The sequence below is a fragment of the Lactuca saligna genome, chromosome 8, assembly GCF_052625555.1.
Source record: "Lactuca saligna cultivar CGN05327 chromosome 8, ASM5262555v1, whole genome shotgun sequence".
Lineage (NCBI taxonomy): Eukaryota > Viridiplantae > Streptophyta > Magnoliopsida > Asterales > Asteraceae > Lactuca > Lactuca saligna.
The window spans coordinates 162,810,943-162,834,138 of record NC_136424.1 but is presented as its reverse complement, the minus strand read 5'-3'; the positions used below and the strand labels follow the sequence as shown (position 1 = coordinate 162,834,138).

The following is a 23,196-nucleotide window of genomic DNA, read 5'->3' as shown; positions in this document are numbered from 1 at the left end:
TTACACATTGCTTATTTTCTTATGAACTTTTTTTGATTTTGATTTTTATAGATACAATCTTGTGAAATATGAAAACCATTCATTCTTTCTTCAAAAGAAAGGTTGATAATGATGCAATTCATGATAAAAATGAAGAGATTAAACGACACAAAGCTTCAACAAGTGAACCACAACAACAAGAACATGAAAATCAACAAGAGAATGATAGGAATGAAGCCACACAATCAAATCCTAATGAGGTGGTCCAAGCGGATCTTAAGCAACTAGAAAGAGATCCCGCTAAAAGAAAACAAATATGGGAATATCCGGTTAACTTAAGGGAAGAAGTAAGACGAGCTTATATGAGCTTAGGACCTTTCCAGATACATCTTAACGAATATCATGCTAAAGGTTCAAAGAAACATCCTCGTAGATTTCAATATTCTTGGTTCAACATTTTCCCTAATGGCTCGAATATTCTCCAACAACACATGCATCCTATTGTTTTATTTGTTTTATATTTAACGATAAACCAAGTGTGTCCCATGGTTATGATGCATTTACTGTTAAAGGATTTGACAATTGGAAGAAAGTTAATGACGGGAAAAATTGTGCGTTCTTAAAGCACATTGGTTGTTCACAACATAGAAATGCTGTTGCATTCGCTGAAAATTTGATGAACCAAGAAGCACACATTGAAAATATCATAATGAAGCAAAATGAAGAGCAAATATTGAAGAATCGTTTACGATTAAAAGCTTCGATTGACACAGTTCGTTGGTTGACATTCCAAGCGTGCGCTTTACGAGGACATGATGAATCTCCTAATTCCAAAAATCGTGGTAATTTTTTGCAACTACTAAAACTTCTAGCATCTTATAATGATGAAGTTGCAAATGTTATATTAGAGAAAGCTCCTTATAATTCAAAATATACTTCTGGAGAAATTCAAAAAGAAATTCTTAGTATTATTGCAAATAAAGTTAGAAAGCATATTCGTAGTGAAGTGGGTGATTCATATTTTTGTGTCATGGTTGATGAGTCACGGGATGAGTCTAAAAAAGAGCAAATGGCGATAGTTTTGAGATTTGTTGATGTAGAAGGGATCATACGGGAAAGGTTCTTGGATTTGGTTCATGTTAGGGATACCTTATCATTAACCCTAAAAACAAATATGTGGAGACAACTTTTGCACTATCAGTTTGATGTTAGTAAAATCCGTGGCCAAGGTTATGATGGTGCTAGTAATATGAGAGGGGAATGGAACGGATTACAGGCACTTGTTCTTAAGGATTGTCCTTATGCATATTATGTTCATTGCTTTGCTCACAGATTACAACTAGCCTTGGTAGCTGCTTCAAGGGAAATTATTCCTGTACACCAATTTTTCACAAACTTAATTTTTTTAATTAATGTAGTTTGTGCTTCCAGTAAGCGTCATGATGAGTTACAAAAGGCGAAGGCAACTGAGATTGAACAATTATTGGAACTAGGTGAAATCGAATCAGGCAAAGGATTGAATCAAGTTGGGACATTAAGAAGAGCTGGTGATACACGTTGGGGTTCTCATTTTCGTTCTGTTTGCAGTTTGCTTAACACGTTTGATTGTACTTGTGTTGTTCTCCAGGGAATAATTGATGACGTATCTGCTACTTATTCTCAACGCGGAGATGCTGATGCAGCTTATTGTTTCCTAAAATCATTTGAGTTTGTGTTTATTCTTCACTTGATAAAGGAAATAATGGGGAAAACTGATGTACTTTCTCAAGCTCTACAAAAGAAATCTCAAGATATTCTTAATGCCATGGAGTTAGTTTCAGCAACAAAGGAGAGTCTAAATGAATTCAGAAACAAGGGATGGGACTCTTTACTTGCACAAGTAAAGTTTTTTGTGAAAAACATCAAATAGATATGCCGGATATGAATGCTCCATATACTTCTACTCGATACCGGCCTCGAAAAACTGATCATCATGTTACTTTTGAACATTTTTATCGAGTGGATTTGTTTACAACCACATTGGACAAACAGTTACATGAGTTGAATAGTAGATTCAATGATCAGGCGATGGAGTTATTAAGTCTTAATTCTACTTTAGTTTCAAAAGAACACCCTAAAGTGATTAAAGTTGATCAAATTTGTCATCTTGTTGAGAAGTATTATCCCGAAGATTTTACAGAGCAAGAGAGAATCCAATTAAGATATCAATTGGAGATTTTTAATATTGATATGATAAAGAATCTCAAGCTTAGTGGTGTATCGACTATTGCTGACTTATGCAAGGGTCTTGTGGAAACTCAGAAACGTGAGACATATTATTTGCTTGATAGAGTGGTGCGGTTAATCTTGACACTTCCAGTTTCTACCGCAACAACAGAGAGGGGATTTTCAGCAATGAAAATATTCAAGAACCGTCTTCGCAATACGATGTCGGATGACTTTCTCGCAAACAACTTGGTGGTTTACATAGAAAGAGAAATTGTTGAAAATATTGATTCGAAGTCGGTAATTGATGAATTCAAAGACCTTAAAGGTCGTCGGGCTGAGTTGTAATTCTTTTTCTAGTTATTTTTTTGTGTTTATTTGTAAAAACAAATTTGGTTTTTTCTTGTATGTAAAAACGTTAATTTTAGTTTATAATACTTTCGGTAAATCGCCCCCACCCCCCCCCCCCCCCCCCCACCCCCACCAAAAAAAAAAAATTGTTCAAGCTCCGCCCCTGCCATCCCCAGTCATGTTATTAGGCTTTTAAACATTTCACATCATTTTTATAATTATTCAGATCTATATCTTATATAACTTAAAAAGACTTTTGTCGAATTGTTGAAAACACCACGTTTCAAAGCCACATGAATTTTGTATAATCTAATTTGTCGTCAGAGAGGACATTGGAGATCTTAGACGATGTCATTATTTTAGGATTGGAAGCAATGGAAATGGAAATCGAGGGAGGTGGGTGGTGCGAGCTTGAAATGGGTGGGAAACAAGAGGCTTGGTGGAGATGAGAAGTGAGCAAGCAATTCCTTATTTTTCTTTGGCTGATCAAGAGCTATATGAAGCATCATATAACGATGATCATGTAGTTTTGCTTGTTAGGTGTTTCCATGGTCGGATCCGTTGGCATTCTCCGTCAGCTTGGTGACCTAGTAGAGTCGGTACATTTGTTATTACATTTGTTAACTTCATCTCTACTAATTTCTGGTCATCTAAAACAAGCCATAAAATGGAAATCAATAACTTTTTTTGCCCGCCATGTGTTTGTTAAAATGTCAAAGTGAAATGAAACATCTATGCAGAGAGTAGGATCTGAAGTGAAGGCTTTGTTCAAATACATATTAAACATCTAAAACAAACCACACAAATCAGTTAAAGCTTCGTCTCTACTGATTTCTGGTCATCTAAAACAAGTCACACAAATGGAAATCAATAAATTTTCTTTTTGTCCATCAAGGTTGTGAAAATCGCTCGACGGTCAACTGGTGTTAAACGATTAATCAGACTAGACGACGATTAATCGGGATCCTTAAAAAATTAGTATTTGAAAATTCAAAAATTTTAGTATAATATTTTAAAGGGAAATCTCCAGAAAAGTCCTAAAATTTTAGGTCAATTTATAAAAAAGTCCCTAACTAAATTTTGTTTACAGAAAAACACATAATGCCGGTTAAAACTTCGAAAAAACCTTTTTCGGACGGTTTCGCAGATTTAGCTGGTATTTTGTCATTTTTTGTTAATTTGCTCAAAATTTTGGGACTTTTTTAAAAATTACTTGATAACCAATATATTGGGGTTTTTTTTTTCTTCTAAAAATTACCATGGAATTAATGAATATTGTTATTAACAAATAATTTATAAACACAAAAAATATTTTTATTATAAAAAAGGAAATACATTTGTTGTTAATTTCTATTAATAAATTGGTTGTCTAAGTACTCATCTATTGCTTGCTGACCACTCAAACTCTTTACGTTCCTCTTATGCATTGTTGTGGATATGATGGTGAGATGTACTCGGATAGTGTTCTTTTAATGTTGGTGTTCATCTTATGTTGTTTAACCTAACTACCACTCAACATTCATGTCTTACATGTTAACAACCATCAGCTAACACTCATTTATCAAATACGAAAAGTGATCCATGAATATGATAGTTTATATGGAAACAAGTGAAGCGTGATTATCTATTTAAATTGTCATTCAAAGTTTACTTTTCACTTTCGATAGATGTGTGTAATTTGATGGTTGTTACCGGGTAATATATGGAGGTTAGATGGTAATTAGGTTAAAGAACATAATAAAATATCTATATGTCCAAGAATCGTTGTGTAATGATATTTTCTAATAACATGTGATCATATAGCGTCATGTCTAATAGCAAGTGCTGAGAAATATAATTATTTCTTAACAATTTCCAATCATAAACTTGGTATTAATAAATTTGGGTTTTCTAACTTTGTAAGTAGGGTACATAATGTAGTTGTTTTAAAGTTGGATAAAGATTAAGGAGCAACTAGTAATTACTCTAAGTTTGATTGTTGTATGAAGTTTTATACTTGTAGCAGTTTATGTCGTGCATATTAAACCTGGAGGGTAATGGAGCAAATATGGAGAAAGAGCAAGGTTACCGGAGTCAGAATGAATAGTCTAAGGATTATCTGTGAAAATTGTTCAACCATATATTTGTGTCATCATGTTAGCTAGGGTTGATTTTTTCAGTTCATTTTTCCTTTGTCACACACGAGTCTCTCTATTCTCTCATCATCTTCTTCTTCAGATTAGGGTTTGATCTGTTTAGGGTTGTTCTGTTCTTGTTGATTTTGTTCTGTAAAATCTTAAATCTGCTAGTTTATTTATATACATCTGAGAGTGAGTGCTTATGTAGTGAGTTTTCAGTTGTAAGTATCTTGAAAACCAAATGGACCTTATTTTCATTTAATAAAAGATCTGTTGATGTTATGAATCGATTTGTTGCTTACATTTTTTTACAGCAAGAAAACAATTGATTGTGTATTAATAAATATTATCAAATCCTGTATTGGTCACCCCTAACAAGTTACTTCTTACTATGACACCCACAACGATACATAGGAGGAACATAAGGAATTTGAAGTGGTCAACAAACAATAGAGAAATACATAGTCGACCATTCTATTGCTAGAAATTAGCTAAAATGTATTTCCTTTGTTTATAATAAAAAAATTTATATGTTTGTAAATGATTTATTAATAATAATATCAATTAATTCCATAGTAATTTTCAGAAAAGTCTCAATATTTTGGTTATCATGTAATTTTCAAAAAAATCTTAATATTTTGAGCAAACTAAAAAAAAATGACAGAATACTGGCTAAATCTTTGAAACCGGGCAAAAATGATTTTTTTATCGAAGTTTTAGCCGGTATTTTGTGTTTTTCTGTAAACAAAATTTAGTTTTATAAATTAGACTAAAATTATAGGACTTTTTCATAATTTGAAAACTTAAAATTTTGAAAATTTAAAATTTAAAATTTTGGTGTAATATTTGAAAATTAAAAAATTTGAATTTTTTAAATATTTCCCGTCTATAACCACCGAGGACCGACCAAGGGCCGTCAAACCCGAGTTTGACTGATTTTGATAAATTTTCGCCAAACACCCTAAGTATAATCGGCTCAAGGCTGCCAAACGATTTATCGCCGATTAATCGGCCGTCAAGGCCGATTTCTGCGACACTTGCGACACTGTTATCTACTACATGCTTAAGAGAACATATATGATGCATCTGTATCTCAAATAGGAGAAGAAAGCAACTCAGAGCTCATTTTGCCTTTAAAATTTCTATATGTGCTCATGTACTTGCTTTTAATAACCATATTGAACATTATTTATATAGATTTGTATGTGAAATTTATCATTAAACCCGTATAATGACACATTAGTGTATTGTAGATTCCATAAACGATGATGACTCAACCAAATGTAACTGTAGCTGTGTGTATGTGTGTGTGAAAGAGAGAGAGAAAGATTATATATATATATATATATATATATATATATATATATATATATATATATATATATATATATATATATAATCAAGATCAAATAAGAAGGAAATTTTTGGTAGGAAGGTAAAAAGTTTTTTTTCTACATATTTTTTTCGCGAACAAACAAAATGAATCATTATATAATTCATTTGTAAGATGATTCACAACAAAAAATTCTCAAAAAAAATCTAGATGATTCATTTATATAATGATTTTGTTGTTATTCACTAAAATTGTCATAAAAGTGAATCTTTTCTTAATTTACTTAAAAATGAATCATAAAGATGTTTTTTTGAGAATTTTTTTCTTGTGAATCATCTTACAAATGAATCATCTAGTGATTCATTTTTTTTATTCGTCAAAAAACTATGTAGAAAAAAAACTTCTTACCTTCCTACAAAAAAAAATTTCTTACCGGATCTATAACCTATATATATATATATATATATATATATATATATATATATATATATATATATATATATATATATATATATATATATATATATATATATTAGAGAAAACTTCATAAATGGTCCGTTATGTGAAATGACGAAAATACCCTCATGTGCAAGGCACATGAAACATGTTAACGGTGCATCAGACGAACATCCACCCGAATGGCCATTTGTGTGCAAGGTTTGTCATTAGATATCATCTTAGGGAAAAAAGTTTGTAATGACAATTTTGGGGAAAAAGTGTAAGGCTAAAGGACCATTCGTGTAATTTACTCTAAAAAAAGGTTTTTAGGGTTTAATGATTCTTAAACTATCTTGTATCATGTCATTACTCTTCTAAACATGTTACACCATTTTTGAAATTATTTATATCTATATCCTATATAATTTAAAAAGACTTTTTCTGAGTTAACACTCTATTTTAAGGCAACATTACATGTCTAATTCGACGTTATTTATGGAAACAACATTTAGGAAGCTGTCGTTTTCCGACATGCCATTCAATTGGGAGATGCTTTTCATTGGGTTACATAAATGGTTTTTTTTTTATTTTTTTATTTTTTTTTATTTTTTTAACAACTCTTTTTGAGCATTTATTCTATGCATGTTGAAAGAGGTTTCATAGACTATTTGCTTTTTAGAATACCACATACATCAAATGTCTAGCATCCTCTTATCCATAAGACATTGACTAATGTCTGCGGACGGAAAGACGTTTCTCTCAAATGTCATTTGGATTTAAAAAAAAATATATATAAAATATATAACATAAAGATGCTAACGTTTTTCTTTTAATGAAAATGGTTGAATCGAATGTTTATTTTCTAATTATCCAAATGATTTTAGATGTATAATGATAAAAAAATCATAATTGTTATTTGATTTCATGGTTAGATTATTATTATTACTATTTTTTTTTAATCCAAATATTGAATGACAAATAAATGAAGAATAACAAGCATAAATATCTTAATTACAATAAGTAATATTTGGTTAGTAACAAAAGAGGATTATAAACAATAATACACATAAATGTTAGTGGTAATTGAAATAAAACTATCAGTTTTTAATAAATAAAAATACATTATAAATTTTGGATGATAAACTTAAATGTAACGTCCGGGTTTCAGGGCTAAACATTTTTGTCAATGTAATAGTCTAGGTCAACTTTTGTAACTCTTTTTGAAGTAATAAAGATGAAATATTTGAGTATTATGTGAATTATGTGTGTTTAAGTGTTTATTATTTAATTATAAATATATAATTAATAAAGAATAAAAATGAGCGTCAAAATTAAAGTGTGAGATAATCCCGATATCTCTACATAAATTTGTAGAATATGTCTCAAGGTTTTCGTGCATATAAGAAACGCCGAAATCCGAGTTATAACGAAGAAGTTATGACCCGTCGAAGTTTCACGACAGAACCGGCACGATACCGGGAAGCGTGAATAGTGAATTTACGATAGAGCGAGATTTAGCCTTAGCGATCTAAACGAAAGTCGTAGAATATGTTAAACTAAGAACATCGATAAAACTCCCAAATTTGACTTCATATGAAGAAGTTATGATTTTTTGAGTGGTTTTTAGCCGACACGACCTAAACGAGAATCGAAGATCTCGTTATGAGTAGCGTAACGAGAAAAAGATGGGCAAAAACGGATGTCGGATGAAGAAGTTATGAGGATTTAACGGACCAATCGTGTCCCGGCCCGTTAATAATATAAAATTTAAAATCGAGCCAAAATTAGCCGACGAAGTCTAAACGAAAGTTGTAGAGTACGTTCCCACCTTCGCGTGGATATAAAGAACGTCGACAACGGAGCTCGTATGCGAAAGTTATGATTTTTAGAAGTCGAGAAGGAAATTTGCGAAGTCTGTTGCGAGATTGATGACGTGGCGCAATCTGGACCCTCCATTGCTGACTCAGTACCCGCCTCGGATAAGTGACGCGTCGTCCCTCGCTACGCCCAGCGTCCGAGCTCAAAACGCGCCGCGTACGAAGGGTCTTCATGTGGTCCGAGATCAGGCCGCGTAGCACCATGCGAAGCTTGACACCTGGAGGTCTGATCCGAAGCTACGCCCCACGTAGCTGCTGAACGCCCTGCGTTCCACCGAGGCTTCACGCCTATAAAAGGAGGCCGAGGCTGCCCTCATTTTTCACACCAAAATCCTTTCTCTCTCTACAACCCCAAACCCCCCTAAACCCTAGAAAAACCCCCTAGCACCCTAGGGAAGCCCCGAGGCTCCCGGAGTCCCGAGAAAAAGGAGTTTTTCGGTTTCGAAACGCTGCTCCAATTAAGTCCCGGTTCTCGATAAAATTCGCTGTAAGTATGCTACGCTTACGCAATTTTTAATATAGCTTTCAAATAATTATATGAATGTTATTAGGTCCTTAAAATAATTATTTGGGCTATTATTAAGAGTTATATCGAGTAATTATTAACGCTTAATAATACTCGGACTAATTAATTTGTCATGGTTATCGTTAAACTAAACCCTAGTGGTATCGATACTAGGTTTTATCGAAGGAATATCGTTTTGAGAGTATCGAAGCGCTGTCCGAGTGCTGAGTCACCACTTAATCAGGTGAGTGCATAGTTACTTTCAGCTTACACATAGATATGAAGTATCTTATATAAATTACGTGCTATGTGTGCATATTATCTGAATACTTGCTATTTATGCCGGATGAACGTTTTATACATGTTTTCAATGATTTAAACTATATATGTATTTTATATCTACATAATGTGTTGGGTAAAACATGGGTAGATGTAATAGTTGCTGTGTGACAAAATAAAATAATGAGAGGCCTCGTTATAGATGTTATTGATGATCCAGTCATCTAGCGGAATATAGATGACGACCACGGACTATTCTAGACAGTCCAGTGGAACACTAGCAGGCTCGCAACTTGTAGGTGTTTATTCGAACTGTGTGTTTATTTGAACTGTGTGGTCACCAGATGTACTCCATCCCCTACATGGTTGCCTTTAGGACATCTATTGCTGAGGAATCCCCTTAGCAGTAGTGTCTGTCCCGATGATGATCCTTAGGCTAGGTCCCTTATGATAGGTGTTTAGGGACGTAAAGTGAGGATAATGAGAACGGGTAATCGGGTTATTGTTGATTGATGAAATTAATAAACTTATTTATTGTGGGTTGAAAACCCTATGTGCTCACCGGGCTCCCAAACCTGACCCACTCAGTTTTATGTATTACAGGTAGTGGCGCATGAGTATAGATGTGATGTTTTGGACGAGGGATTACGGATGTAGGCCTGTAGATATGAAATAATGTAGTAAGGCTTATATTGTACTGTTTATGCTTTTGATCTGTACGAACATGACATCCCAAGTCTTTTAATGAAATACATTTCTATGGAAATGCTTTTGATAAATCTTTATCATATTTTTGTTTTGGGACAAATTCCGCAACACTTTCATTTAAAATATAACTCTGATTTTTAAACAAAGCATAAACAAACCGGTCTTTTCTGACCGTGATTTTGGGGATGTCACATTAAATACCTTTCTAAACATTGGATTAAAATTTTGGTTTTTCAGTTAACTGTCCATGACAAAAAAAAAAATGAATTTTAACCGAATAAAAAAAGCGAATATTTGACCGGTTTTGTTAATAAAACTGAAAAACTTAAATATACTAGTTTTGTTAAACAGAAATCGGTACGATTTTATCAGAATAACAATGATATGTTTCGAAATAACAATGTGCGCATTGATAATAATCAAGACGATGTTGTTACACATGGTAGTACAGCGAAGCGATATATTTCAATTACGAGATGAAATTGTTGAGTAGTGAATGCAAAATATGAAATGAATTGCTATTATAAGACTAGAATTATTATGTGGTTGTATGAATTTTATTTAAGTTTTGAGTGTTGTAAGACTGAAATTATTTAAATTTCAGTATTGAAAAACTATTTTATGGTTGTAAAATAGTTTATTTGAATTCAAGTTTATTTTAGCAGTCCGCAAACGTTAAAAAACAAACAATATTCTTCTTACATATTGTAGATGTTTGATTTATCTCTTTTTCTATAGAGATTTGCGGATATAGTCCGTAGACTGCAAATATTTTACCTCTGGGAAAACAAACAAAAATATAATGTTATCTTTATGGCAAAACAAAGTAGAAAAAGTTGAATAAACAAGCTCTACAATCTATTGTAGATGTTGTTTGCTAGAAGTTAGAAAAAAAGGTTCTTAGGGTTTAATGATTTTTAAACCATCCTATATCATGTCTTCGCTCTTTTAAACATGTTACATCATATATATATATATATATATATATATATATATATATATATATATATATATATATATATATATAGGTTTAAATGTTTTTAGTAACTATTGTGTGCCTAAATGCACCAATGAGAATTCAAAAAATAATAAATAATTAACTAAATCATTAAAGGGTATTTGGACATTTTGTACTTTTATTTAAGGAAATTATTTAATTGAAATCATACAATTAAGGAAATAAACTAATCATTCAATTAAGGAATTAAACTAAATATATTTGACCTAGTTATGTTTGTGGCTGAACACTTCATCATCGGCATCAACACCATCACCATCAACCTAGTTATGTCGACGAGGCCAAAGGGAAAAGGTTGTGAAGAAGTCGAGGTCTTCGTCTTCAGTTGATCGGGGAAGAAACCAAATTAAAGATGCAAACCGAGGTAGGGTATCTGAGTTGGCGAAGCAGCTCCGCTGAGGGAGGGATAGCCGGCAGGAAGGGCTGCGTCGGCGATCTCTTTTCTTTTCTGGGTCGATCGGTATCCACTCACGAAGGGGGAGAAAGGACTTCGGTCCTCTGTCTTTATCTGCTCGAGAAGAGGAACTTGATGGGAAGCAGTCACAAGGGTGGTTCTGTGGTGCTCGTGGATCGCTGCTTCTTCTTCTCCGGTGAACTGTGCCAACAGGTAAAAGAAAATTCTTTTTCTTATTTTTGTTTTTGTTTGATTGCTTGATAGAAATCAAAGGAAAGAATTTGTGTTTAGGGTTTCCTGGAAAAATTGATGATAATGAAAGGGATATGGGTTTGATTGTTTGAACATAACACATGGTTTGTTTGGGTTTTGGTATTTGATAGGGGAATTCATGGGTGTTTGTTTCTTGTGTTCTTGACTGGTAACGAATGCAGATGTGTGTTGACGATTCAACTGACGTTTGTTTTTGTCGTTGATGATTCAATCACAGCTATTGAATTTTGTATTCAATCACAGCTCTTGAATTATGTAATGTATTATATTAGAATTTATTTTATATAGATGTATTCTGTTAGAATGTTTGAGAATAATTGTCAACAGCAAGTACATTCTGTCAGAATTTATAGTTTTTATTTTTTTAGAATGCATTGAATTTTTTAATTTTTGAAACTTGATTATGTTTTCTTTGTGGATTTAGGTTTTGAAGAGGCTAACATTGATGTGGAGAAGGAAGAAAACATAGAGAACGAGAGTGTATTATATCAGAATGTGTTATGCTACAATGTATAAAGTGTTGCTAAAAAATAATATTCTGTTAGAATAGATTAGTGTTTTTGTTAGATTGTGATGTTTTTTTTTTCTTTTTTCTTTCAGAATGTTATTATTATTCATTGAATCATAATCACACAATGTAATTATTTGGATATTATTAGTTCAAGAATTGATTTTGTGTATTCTTTTTAGAATGTATTTACTAAGCATTCTGTCATTCTGACAGAATATAATCGACGAATATATTTACTAGTTTATGGTTAACATTCTACAATTTTGATAGAATAAAATCGAATTTCTAATTTTGAATTAATTTAAAATATTCAGATTTTTAAAAATAAAGGAATTAATTATCCCTAAAAATCCGAAAATTCCCTTTTTTAATATAGGTTAATTGACTAAAATGCCCTTATGCTGAAATTTGTGTGATTATATGGTATATGTTATCCTATTCTACTATCATAGACCCTCAGATCATTACCTTTCATTATATTCCATCCGATGGTCCAGATCTGTGCATTCTAGCACATAATAGTTAATAGAAACATTTGAACCTAACTATATATATATATATATATATATATATATATATATATATATATATATATATATATATATATATATATATATATATATATATATAATACTTTTGTTGAGTTGTTGAAACACCGCATTTAAATGCCACATAACATATCTAATTCGGCTATTTGTGAAAAGAACCTTTAGTTACATCCATCATTTTCCAAAGTGTCATTCAATTGGGAGATTTTTTTTTTCTAAATTACGTAACGTTATCTTTATTGAAAAACAAAGTAGGAAAAAGTTGAATTAAAAAGCTCTGCAATCTATTATAGATGTTTGCTAAAAGTTGGAAAAAAGGTTTTTAGGGTTAATAATTCTTAAACCATATAATGTCATTAGTCCTTTAAACATGTTACATCATTTTTGTAATTATTCATATATAAATATAAGAGTAACTTATGGTTTTGTATGGTTTACATCTATGTATTGTTTCGGTCTAATTTTTCAAAAATTAGTCATCTTCATGGTTTCCAAAAATTGCATGCGTGGTCCCTAAGAATGCTATCGTCTAAAAACCACATTAAAAGAGAACATGTGCTTCCAAATGATATTTATCTTAACGGTATCAAAAGTTGACAGAGATAAGAGTACCTCAACCAAAGAGGTTAGGTTCAAGTCTTGTAGATGAAAGATAATAATTTAGGAGTAAAATCGTAAGTGTACGTGTATGCGCTTCTAAAAAAAAAAGAATATGTGGCCCTTACATTAGTTACATAGGTTTAAAAAAAAAAAAAAAAAAAAAAAAAAAAAAAAAAAAAAAAAAGAAGGTCAAGGATGAAGTGGGTCACATATATGAGATTTCAGTGAAAAAAAGAGAACATGTGGCACTTACAAAGAACAAAAAAAGAGGTCAAGGGTAAAGTGGGTCACATATATGAGATTTTAGTGAATAGCTCTTTATACGCAATTTCATTTTTTTTCAACTTTCAGTCTTTAATTATTTAAGATCTCATTGTAAGTTTAAAAGTATCATATAACCTACAACCAATGCAACTTTTTAATCTTCAAATTTCGTTTGTCTATATTTTCCTAAATAATTTCGAGCCTACAAACTTTAAAGTAATAACTTTAACACGGTGTTTGGTATGATAGAACAAAATGAAGCATCAAAATGAACACAATATAATAACACTGTAATATAATGTATTATTACATTTTATTGTTATATTTGGTTTTTTGAAATGAATCATTCAAACATGTTGTTTGTTATGATAAATAAAAAACTAAATAAAGTAAAATTGATAAATAAAGGAAAAAAATATTATCTTATCAAAATAAATTTAATTAAATGAAAAAATTGCATATAAACTGGTAAACATATACTATTTCATTCAAAATACGCAATAGTTGAATTATTTTTATCTATGATCTAAAAAAGTTACAAAATAAAAGGAATTACATACCATAAAATCTTAAAATATAAATACAGTATAACAGAAAAGTATTTTCTTTATCTTAAAAAAAAATAAGCTTATCAATTTAAAAATTTTCAAAAGGTTTAGTATTTATAGAAGATTACACGAATGCAAATAATTTATACTTATAGTATATATCATTCTATTACCTAAAGTATATATCATTGTAAATCAGATACACAACCCCCCACAAGATACCTCCCATATAACAATTCAATCCACTTTGGCACTAAACCCCACACTGCAGTTGCTGAGATTCGAACCCTTAAACAATTTCTACTGTATTTTCTTAATTCAAGTACAATGACACCGAAGCGGGACCACCACATTCGGCGGTTTCCTCCTCGCTCGAACCACCGCCTCTTTAATCACCGGCAACTTCTCGTGCACTTTCCGCCATATAAAATTCACCGCACCATTAACCGGGACCGGACCCACACCACCCGGGTAACCATTATCGTACTCAAAAAACGACTGCACCCGAGCCATGTTTCGTCTAAACTCATCTTTTTGCAAATTTGTATAGCTTTTGAGCCGATTCACAAGCCGATTTGGTTGTAGGGCTTCACTCACGGCTACAAATACCGAAAACTTTGTGTAGTCAATTGTTCCTTCGAATGGGAGCTCGATGTTGTCACTTACAATCACCGGAATACAAAGACTTTGAATGGCATCAAAAAGGCGACACGAGGTCGGAGTGTCGCCAGCTGGATGTAAACAGAAGTCGGAATTTCTCATTCCTTTTATTGATTGGTCCTTTCCGGTTGCGTTCGGGAATCCTTCTTCCATTATGACTTTGGATTCATCGATTAGTAAATCCCATAGTTTTTCTCGTATTAAACCCCCCTAAACAAACCAATTTTTGCTAAGAATAATGTTGGAATATGATAATTTAAAGTATGATGAAAGGTAGAAGAACATGAACATGAACATGAACATACCCTGTGTCGATGTTTAGCTCCTTTGAAATAAAGAAGAGTTTGGCGTTTTTGATTTTGTGATATGTCTAACCTCGGGAGCAAATGAGTGTAGGGGACAATAACATCTTTCAGCAATGAAACTTGTGTATGTTGAATCATATGATCAGATGTGTTTCCATTAGCAGATTTTGAGTCAACCCTATACCATCCCCCAAAGTCAACAACAAGCAGAATGGCAGGAGATATCTCCTCTCTAACATGCGACATTGCAACAGGGTCTGTTACAAAGCTTATAATGTAATGCATATGAATTCATAAAAAGGAAGAGTTGATTAAGGAAACAAGATGAAAGATAATAATACCTGTAACAACAAAGACATGATCTCTACCATTTGATCGTTTCCAAGCTTCAGTCCCTTTAACAAAATCCAAAACTTCCCTCTGTCTTGCATAATCCTCATTTCCAACTTTCTTTCTAAAAACCCCTTTTGCAACACCAAGTTGTAATTCAGCACTTATTGTTGCAAAAAAAGGGACAAAAATGACATCAGCTTCTTCAGGAGCTAAAACCCGTTTAGCAAAAGATGTAGTTCTTAACTCTTGTGGTGTTGCCAGGTCACCCATGATCCAGTACTCTGCGCTATACTGTTTGATTAGTGGACTCTCGGGATACATTGGAATGTTTTTGATTTTGTTATTGTTCCAAGAATTGGTTGATCGGATTTGGTTGTCTACTTCACTCCCTAGTCTTGAATCATGGGATAGCAACCAGTATTTTTCTAGAAGACCATAGTTGAGTGATCGAGGTAGATCTGAAACATATACTTTGATTGAATCGGGGGTAGAAGTGGAAATGAGACATGAAGAGAGTAATGTGGATTTGGATGATTGATTAGATGATAGAAGAAAGAGGGAGAGAAAAATGGCAAAAAGGAAGGAGATTGAAAGGAAGAATGTTGAAATTGAACATGTAAAAGGTTTGTTGCTATTGTTATATTTGGGCGCCATTGTTTTCACTTGATTTTAGCTCATTTTTCCCTGAAGAGAGTTCTAATTACTCCTGCAACATAAACGCCAATTTTATCATTAAGTTCATTCGAAAGTTTGATGCTGCTATACACGTATAAATAAATCTATGCTCATGATTTCAATAGTGATAAAATCACTCTCAATAATCAATGAAATATTATTTTTTACGGAAATAAAGCAAATTCGAGTTCATCTTTAATAATGTTAATCTATTTGATTAATCTGCATTTCGCTACAGAAGAAACGGGATACAACTGTGACATTTTTAAATCACAAACCTAACCAGATTCAAACACAAACACAAAGGATAGAGATGTAAACATAAATAAATCCAAAAAACCGATAATCAGAAGTTGATCAATTCAAGAAAAGAATCCAGTGGAAAATTCGTAACTGATCAGAACGTAGTAAAACCTAAAATGGAGTGTCGAGCTATCATTGGGTGAGATCTGGATAAACACATAGGATTCTGATACAGATAACATAAATGGTGTCAGTATAACTTACTGATTGCCGGCGGTGGAGAGGTCGGCGAGATACTGCCGGAGACGGCGTCTATTGAACTGTGGAATCTGGAACTGTGCAGGGGAATTGAGAGGCATCTATGTGACAAATTGATTTAATTTAATTTTATCTTTGGTCCTCTAACTTTACGTGATATTTCAGTCCCCCCCTTATACTTTTGTTATTTTTATACAAATAAATTGCACTTTTACAACCATAATTCCTCCGGTTCTATCCAAAATTTCAGCGCTTGAACAACTAGTGACCGTTTACACAACGAGATATGATTATATGAATTTGTTTTCTTCTCCGAATTTTTCTGCAGATATTTTCATGCTCTCTCACACCGATTCCACAGCAACAGAAGGTCTATCTTCATCTCCTCAGTCAAATTCTACATGTAAGTTTCTCTTTCTCACGATTATTTGCAATAAAAACCACTTTAAGAATTTTACAGGTAAGATAATTTATCGACGACTGATTAGCAAACTAGGAATTAATGGAATAAAGTAACAATCGAAGTACAATGCTTACGAGATTGTGGTGTTTGACAATCCATAAATGAGTAATTAGCATTTTCAGGGTGTGAATTTTACAGGGCAGATGTATTTAGTGATGAGTGGTAAGGAAATAAGAGAGGAATGGAACAAATCAAAATCGAAGTACAATGCTGATGAAGTTTTTGTGTTTGACAATCGATAACTCAGTAAGCTTTAATGCAAGTTCTTCAAAACAAGTATAAGTACACAGATATCCATCAACAGAAGCATAGTTAACATTAATCAATCAAATAATAGGAATACAAGATCCAAATCTCTAATCGGACTTTTCATAGATGATGAGAAAGATATGTATCGGAGTAATGTATATTTTCTGAAGTAATTCCATTTCTTTTTTCTTACTGTTGAACTTACTGTTTGTAGGCTGACTATCAAATTTTCTGCAAATTATTTCCTTATCTACCCAAGAAGTTGCAACTGCAACCATGGATGGACAGCAAGAAATTCTGATGCTCAGCCTAGAGATAAATTCAAACGCGATAGCCTTTACATAGACAAACAGGGGAAATTAAGAAACTTCAATCATAAAAAAGTTTCAAGGAAAAGAGGCATCTACAAAAGCTCCTTTTTCATTATCTCAGAATCCAAACTATTGCTTTAACAATCTTAAGAAATGCATATTATATTGCTTATGTATAGGTGGTTCTTTAAGAGGACAAGGATGGAAATATGGATCAGGGTTTGTTGATGGAATATTTCCAGTTTTGAGCCCTGATGCACAACAGATTTTGAACTTCATGAAAAAGGAAACTGATGTGAACAGGGTATGCGATGCTCTTAATACTCTTCCTCCCACTCACACTACATGGGATGATATCATCAGTGTTGCTGTTCAATTTCGTCTCAATAAAAGATGGGACCCAATCATATTGGTAACTAACAACCATTTTCATGTCTTTATATTACATTTGTGACATATTCGTTTGATCATTTGTTTGATCATTTGTCAACATCTACTCTCATTACAGATGTGTGAATGGATATTGTACAGGAGTAGTTTCCAACCAGATGTCATTTGCTACAATTTACTTATCGATGCTTTTGGCCAAAAGTCATCCCCTGAGAAAGCAGAATCTACTTATTTCAACCTACTTGAAGCTAGATGCATTCCTACTGAGGACACTTATGCCCTTCTTCTAAGAGCCTATTGTACATCTGGGTTACTAGACAAAGCTGAAGCTGTGTTTATGGAAATGAGGAATTACAGTCTTCCACCAAGTATTACATCATTGCAATTTCTATTGGATGATATAAATTATAATAAATATAAATATATTAAAGTATATTGCTATTTCTTTCAGGTGCTGTGGTGTATAATGCCTATATTGATGGGCTGATAAAGGGAAGAAACTCACAGAAAGCTGTAGAGATTTTTCAAAGGATGAAGAGAAATTGCTGCCAACCCTCTACTGACACGTATACAATGTTGATAAACTTATATGGGAAGGTGATAAAAATTGCAGTTTTCATTTATTAAAAAAAAACAATATATTTTATCTATTGAAGTTCTTTTCTTGTTCACCTTTTTTCTAGGTTTTAAATTTGTGTTATATATATATATATATATATATATATATATATATATATATATATATATATATATATATATATTTTCAGGCAAATCGTTCATACATGGCTTTGAAGGTGTTCAATGAAATGAAGAGTCAAAAGTGCAAACCGAATATTTGTACTTACACTGCTTTGATAAATGCATTTGCTAGAGAAGGACTTTGTGAGAAAGCAGAAGATGTATTTGAGCAGCTACAAGAAGCTGGAATTGAGCCTGATGTTTATGCTTATAATGCACTCATGGAAGCTTACAGGTAATCTTTTAACATTTTCATCTTGTGGGTCCCGTTTTTTATTATGATCTTCTTTGACATAATTTAAGAAGTTTTGTATATTTTTCCAACAGCCGGGCAGGTTTTCCTTATGGTGCTGCAGAAATCTTTTCATTAATGCAACATATGGGATGTGAACCAGATAGAGCATCATTTAACATCATGGTTGATGCATATGGAAGATCTGGTCTTCATGAGGGTAAGAAAAAGCTTTTTAATTCGTTTTTCACGTGGTTTCCAAGTTTAGAAATTTTTGTACAAAGTGATTTTTTTTAGTCAAAACTATGTCGTTTTGGGTGCTTCTACTCCAAAAATTATGTACATAACAACCGCATAATCACTATTGCAATTGTTATGACATTCACATTGCTATAATTAGGTAAATTTTCAAAGTACAATGTTGTAAATGTGATTCTTGATTGTTTTTTATTTCTTTCTGTAGATGCTCGATTAGTATTTGAGGAAATGAAAAGGCTAGGAATCGAGCCAACAATGAAATCACATATGGTGCTTCTATCTGCCTACTCAAAAGTTGGCAACATTATAAAATGCGAAGAAATAGTGACAAGAATGCACAAGTCCGGGCTCGACCCCGACACATTTGTGCTCAACACAATGCTAAACGTTTATGGGCGTTTTGGTCATTTCAAAAAGATGGAACAAGTTTTATCCGTTATGGAAAACAACAAACCATACGTACCCGATATCACAACATACAATATCTTGATCAACATCTATGGACGTGCGGGATATTTTGAACAAATGGAAGAGATTTTCCGACTGTTACCCTCCAAGAAGTTGCAACGGGATGTGGTGACATGGACTTCTAGGCTTGGAGCGTATTCTAGGAAGAAACAATATTCAAAGTGTTTGGAAATATTTGAGGAAATGATCACGGATGGATGTTATCCGGATGGGGGAACTGCGAGAGTGCTTCTTTCGGCTTGTTCCACTAAGGAGCAAGTTGAACAAGTGTCGTTGGTTCTTAGGACGATGCATAAGGATATGAAGTTAGATGTATAAGTTTCGTGGTTTGCTTTTTGTGTATAAGCAGATGAAGGTTCGAATCTCAGGAGCTGCAATGTAAGAGTTTCAGTTCCAATATGAATTTTTCGGTGCTGCTGTATACATGATTTACATCTCACATATGTAATAGCAGGCCACTAGGTTTTTTGGTTATTTATATATGTTTTTTATTTTTATAATGCATATATAAAATTATAAAAGTTAGAAATTTCTAGACAGTTAATATAAAACTTTTTTTTTTTCTGTAAAGTTACAAATACAAAAAGAAGTTATCTCATCACAGTTAAATGTAAAAAAGAATAGAATCAATATTTCTCTATATAGCATGATATGTGTATACCTAGATTTTAATTATAAATATATTTTTTGTAAGATAGATTAGTTGGTTAGTATGTTAGTCTACTCCAAACCCGGTCCAGACGGTGGGCTACCCGGGCAGCTGCCCATGGTCCATGTCTCTAACGGGCCCAAAGTTCCTACGATATATACATATATATATATATATATATATATATATATATATATATATATATATATATATATATATAGAGAGAGAGAGAGAGAGAGAGAGAGAGAGAGAGTGTGAGAGAGAGAAAATCAACTTATCTAAAAATATTAGGAAAAATATTTTTCTTTAACTTAGTTGTTTTTAATTTGTTGTGGCAATAGTTTTGCTTTTTAATTAGTGAATTTTATAACGGTTTGTCTATTTTCAATTTTAGAGGCCCATTTTTTCTTTTCACCCTGTGCATGCTATATTTTTGGACCGGTCTTGCTCTACTCCTCAGTTAGAATCTTCTTGCTCATGTTCAAACCTGGGGGCTTCTACTCCAAGAGGTATTACTCTCTACCAGCCAGGGTAGCCCTAGTTGGCTTAATTTTGAATATACTGATTTATACAATGATAAAAATTAAAATTGGTGGCATCAATTTAGAAATGTTTTTTCTTACAAAAAAAATATGTTAGAATTTTTAGTTAATTGATGGATATGTGCGCAAGTCCATTAAATGTTCATTATTTTTAATTTTTTATAAGTTTTGAATTGATTTATGTAGGTTTTGTGTTAGGGTTACTATATAATGTCCATATGGTATTTTCTTTCTTGAATCCACCAATGCACTCAACTAGTTTTATGCTAAAAGAACTTTAAACCGAAATCTAATAGTCTAGTATTACATGGGACAACCCATATTCAAGTAAATCACAATATAAACACACACACGTATATAATATTGTGGAAGCTTGTTTAGCTTGCAATACACATAGTCTTTCTGTATTTTGATGGATTGACGTTATTGATGAGCTTTGGAATTGGCCCAACCTCACACTCTAATGGTGGCTCTATGAACATTGGAAAGTACATTCTTGTTTCTTTTTACTCACTCTTGTCAATGATACATACTACAAGGAGTAGCACAAAACAAGATATATATATATATATATATATATATATATATATATATATATATATATATATATATATATATATATATATATATATCTTGTTTTGTGCTACTCCTTGTAGTATATATATATAAAATTTCATTAGATATAACTAGCGCAAAATTCTTGCATTTAAAGTTGAGATCTTTGTTTACCTATTTTCTAAAGCGCTCCATTACTCGTTCAATCTTTACTTCCATACGTCCTTCAAAGCATCGTTCATAAAATCATCACCCATTTTATTATGCAAGTCGGTATTCAAGAGTTTCATTGTGGAAAAACATCATTCAGTGGTTGCGATTGTACCGAAAAAAAAAACCAATGTCAACTTTAATAACCTATAAACCAAGGGAAGTGACAACGCTTACCGGTTTCCACCCTCAAACGAGAAAATTCCTTAATGCCCTTTAAATTAACAAATCTCTTATTATCAATCAAATATTGATAATATGTTTCAAGCTGACCATCAAGATATACCCTTTCCGAATCATTAAAATCCATTTTGTACAACTTAGTTAGATTTACCAACTTTGATTTGTAACGTCCCATTTTTACAACCAAAATTTTTCATTTTTATTAAGGTAAAAACTTTCCAATTTATTAATCCATTATTTAAGGAAACCATTTATTCCAAATTACATTTATTAAAAATCAGAGTATTATAGAAAACGCGGAATCTGAAGTGTTGCTGATGAGTGTGTACAGTCCCGCCTTCGCCTTCCCGCAATCACCGAGGATACCTAAAACCATAAACAAATGGGTAGGCATAAAGCTTAGTGATTTCCCCTCAAAATACCACCACATAAACATAATAACAAACAACATGCATATACAACCTTCAGTTTGACTGGAACGCCGCTTCGGCCTACAAACTATCTGGAACACTCACAGAACCTCTTGTATGATTGGAACGCCTCATAGGGCCTTCAGCATATCTGGACCATTCTTTGGGCCTTCGGCCTGATTGGTACGCCTCTCAGCCTGAAGTCTATCCGAGACGCCATGGGTCTCTTAGCCTTCAGTCTACACTGGTCCACTTTAACCCCAACTACTCCTCCCGAGCCTCCATGCCTTTGGCTTACAACCGACACGAACAGGGTATCTTGGCCTACAACATAAAGCATGACCGCCTCAACTTAAACCGAACACACATGTTAACATATCAACAATCAGGATCAATTAGGCACATAATACATGCAAACAATAATCATACATCTCACTACCGCCTACCAGTCCTCTTACAACATATAATCCCACTACTAGCTAACCTACATAGAATGCATAATCATGAGTAACCACAGGTGAGATAGCTACCCAAAAAGATGATGTAACAACCCTAATTTTTCAGAAAAATTTTAACTTTTAATTTCATAAACATCAACCATAAGGAGTACAAATATCCCATTACATAGCCATATTATTTTAAAATTCAGAGTATGTAAACTAAATGTGGAAACACTGGAGAATGCACGCCACGCCATCAAGACGGGCCCTTTCCCTTATCAATAGAAGTACCTGAAACATTAAATAAAACTGTAAGCACAAGCTTAGTGAGTTTCCCAAAACACACAAATCATATAATCACATAATACCATGCACAAATATATACATATAAGTTTTCCATGGACTCCCTCTATGGTCTTCTTTGGAATGCCATGGGCTACCCCCATGGTCTTGTATCCATGAGCCATAGGCTCCTCCCATAGTCTTAACAACATGCCATGGGATCCTCCCATGGTCTACACATATAAATCTAATAACAAACAATTACATATTCCCATACAAATCATTGAGTAACCATTAATGTGCGGGCCTTGGTGCCTTCGACTCATGAGTGTGGTGAAAAGACTCACCTAAAATACTGTAACACTCCAAATCAGGTACACCTTTTAAACCCTTG

The 23,196-nt window shown here is 32.9% G+C and overlaps 4 protein-coding genes across 7 annotated transcripts; 3 read left to right on the top strand and 1 right to left on the bottom strand.

Moving 5' to 3' along the window:
- Positions 1-68: 68 nt before the first annotated feature.
- Positions 69-1,888, top strand: LOC145010257 (uncharacterized). The gene is made up of 2 exons (XM_078968822.1): positions 69-427; positions 517-1,888. The coding sequence occupies exons 1-2, from the start codon at positions 69-71 to the stop codon at positions 1,886-1,888; spliced, it is 1,731 nt and encodes a 576-aa protein (XP_078824948.1).
- A 2-nt stretch (positions 1,889-1,890) lies between these two features.
- On the top strand, positions 1,891-2,532 carry LOC145010256 (uncharacterized). The gene has a single exon (XM_078968821.1). It carries the CDS (start codon positions 1,891-1,893, stop codon positions 2,530-2,532), a length of 642 nt encoding a protein of 213 aa, XP_078824947.1.
- Positions 2,533-14,028: 11,496 nt separating this feature from the next.
- Positions 14,029-16,551, bottom strand: LOC145008888 (Exostosin family protein). Its single transcript, XM_078967513.1, has 4 exons — positions 16,429-16,551; positions 15,255-15,952; positions 14,914-15,170; positions 14,029-14,818 (listed from the first exon to the last, which is right to left on the bottom strand). Exons 2-4 carry the CDS (start codon positions 15,898-15,900, stop codon positions 14,267-14,269), a joined length of 1,455 nt encoding a protein of 484 aa, XP_078823639.1. The 5' UTR covers positions 15,901-15,952; positions 16,429-16,551; the 3' UTR covers positions 14,029-14,266.
- A 101-nt stretch (positions 16,552-16,652) lies between these two features.
- LOC145008886 (Tetratricopeptide repeat (TPR)-like superfamily protein) lies at positions 16,653-20,031 on the top strand. 4 transcript variants are annotated; one of them, XM_078967511.1, is made up of 9 exons: positions 16,654-16,825; positions 17,024-17,131; positions 17,349-17,533; positions 17,625-17,857; positions 17,954-18,203; positions 18,287-18,432; positions 18,603-18,808; positions 18,901-19,025; positions 19,269-20,031. In XM_078967511.1, the coding sequence occupies exons 4-9, from the start codon at positions 17,723-17,725 to the stop codon at positions 19,847-19,849; spliced, it is 1,443 nt and encodes a 480-aa protein (XP_078823637.1). In that variant the 5' UTR covers positions 16,654-16,825; positions 17,024-17,131; positions 17,349-17,533; positions 17,625-17,722; the 3' UTR covers positions 19,850-20,031. The 4 variants fall into 4 exon arrangements, with proteins under 4 accessions (XP_078823635.1, XP_078823637.1, XP_078823636.1 ...); XM_078967510.1 differs by having other exon boundaries at positions 17,008-17,131; XM_078967509.1 differs by lacking the exon at positions 17,024-17,131 and having other exon boundaries at positions 16,653-16,825.
- Positions 20,032-23,196: the final 3,165 nt, after the last annotated feature.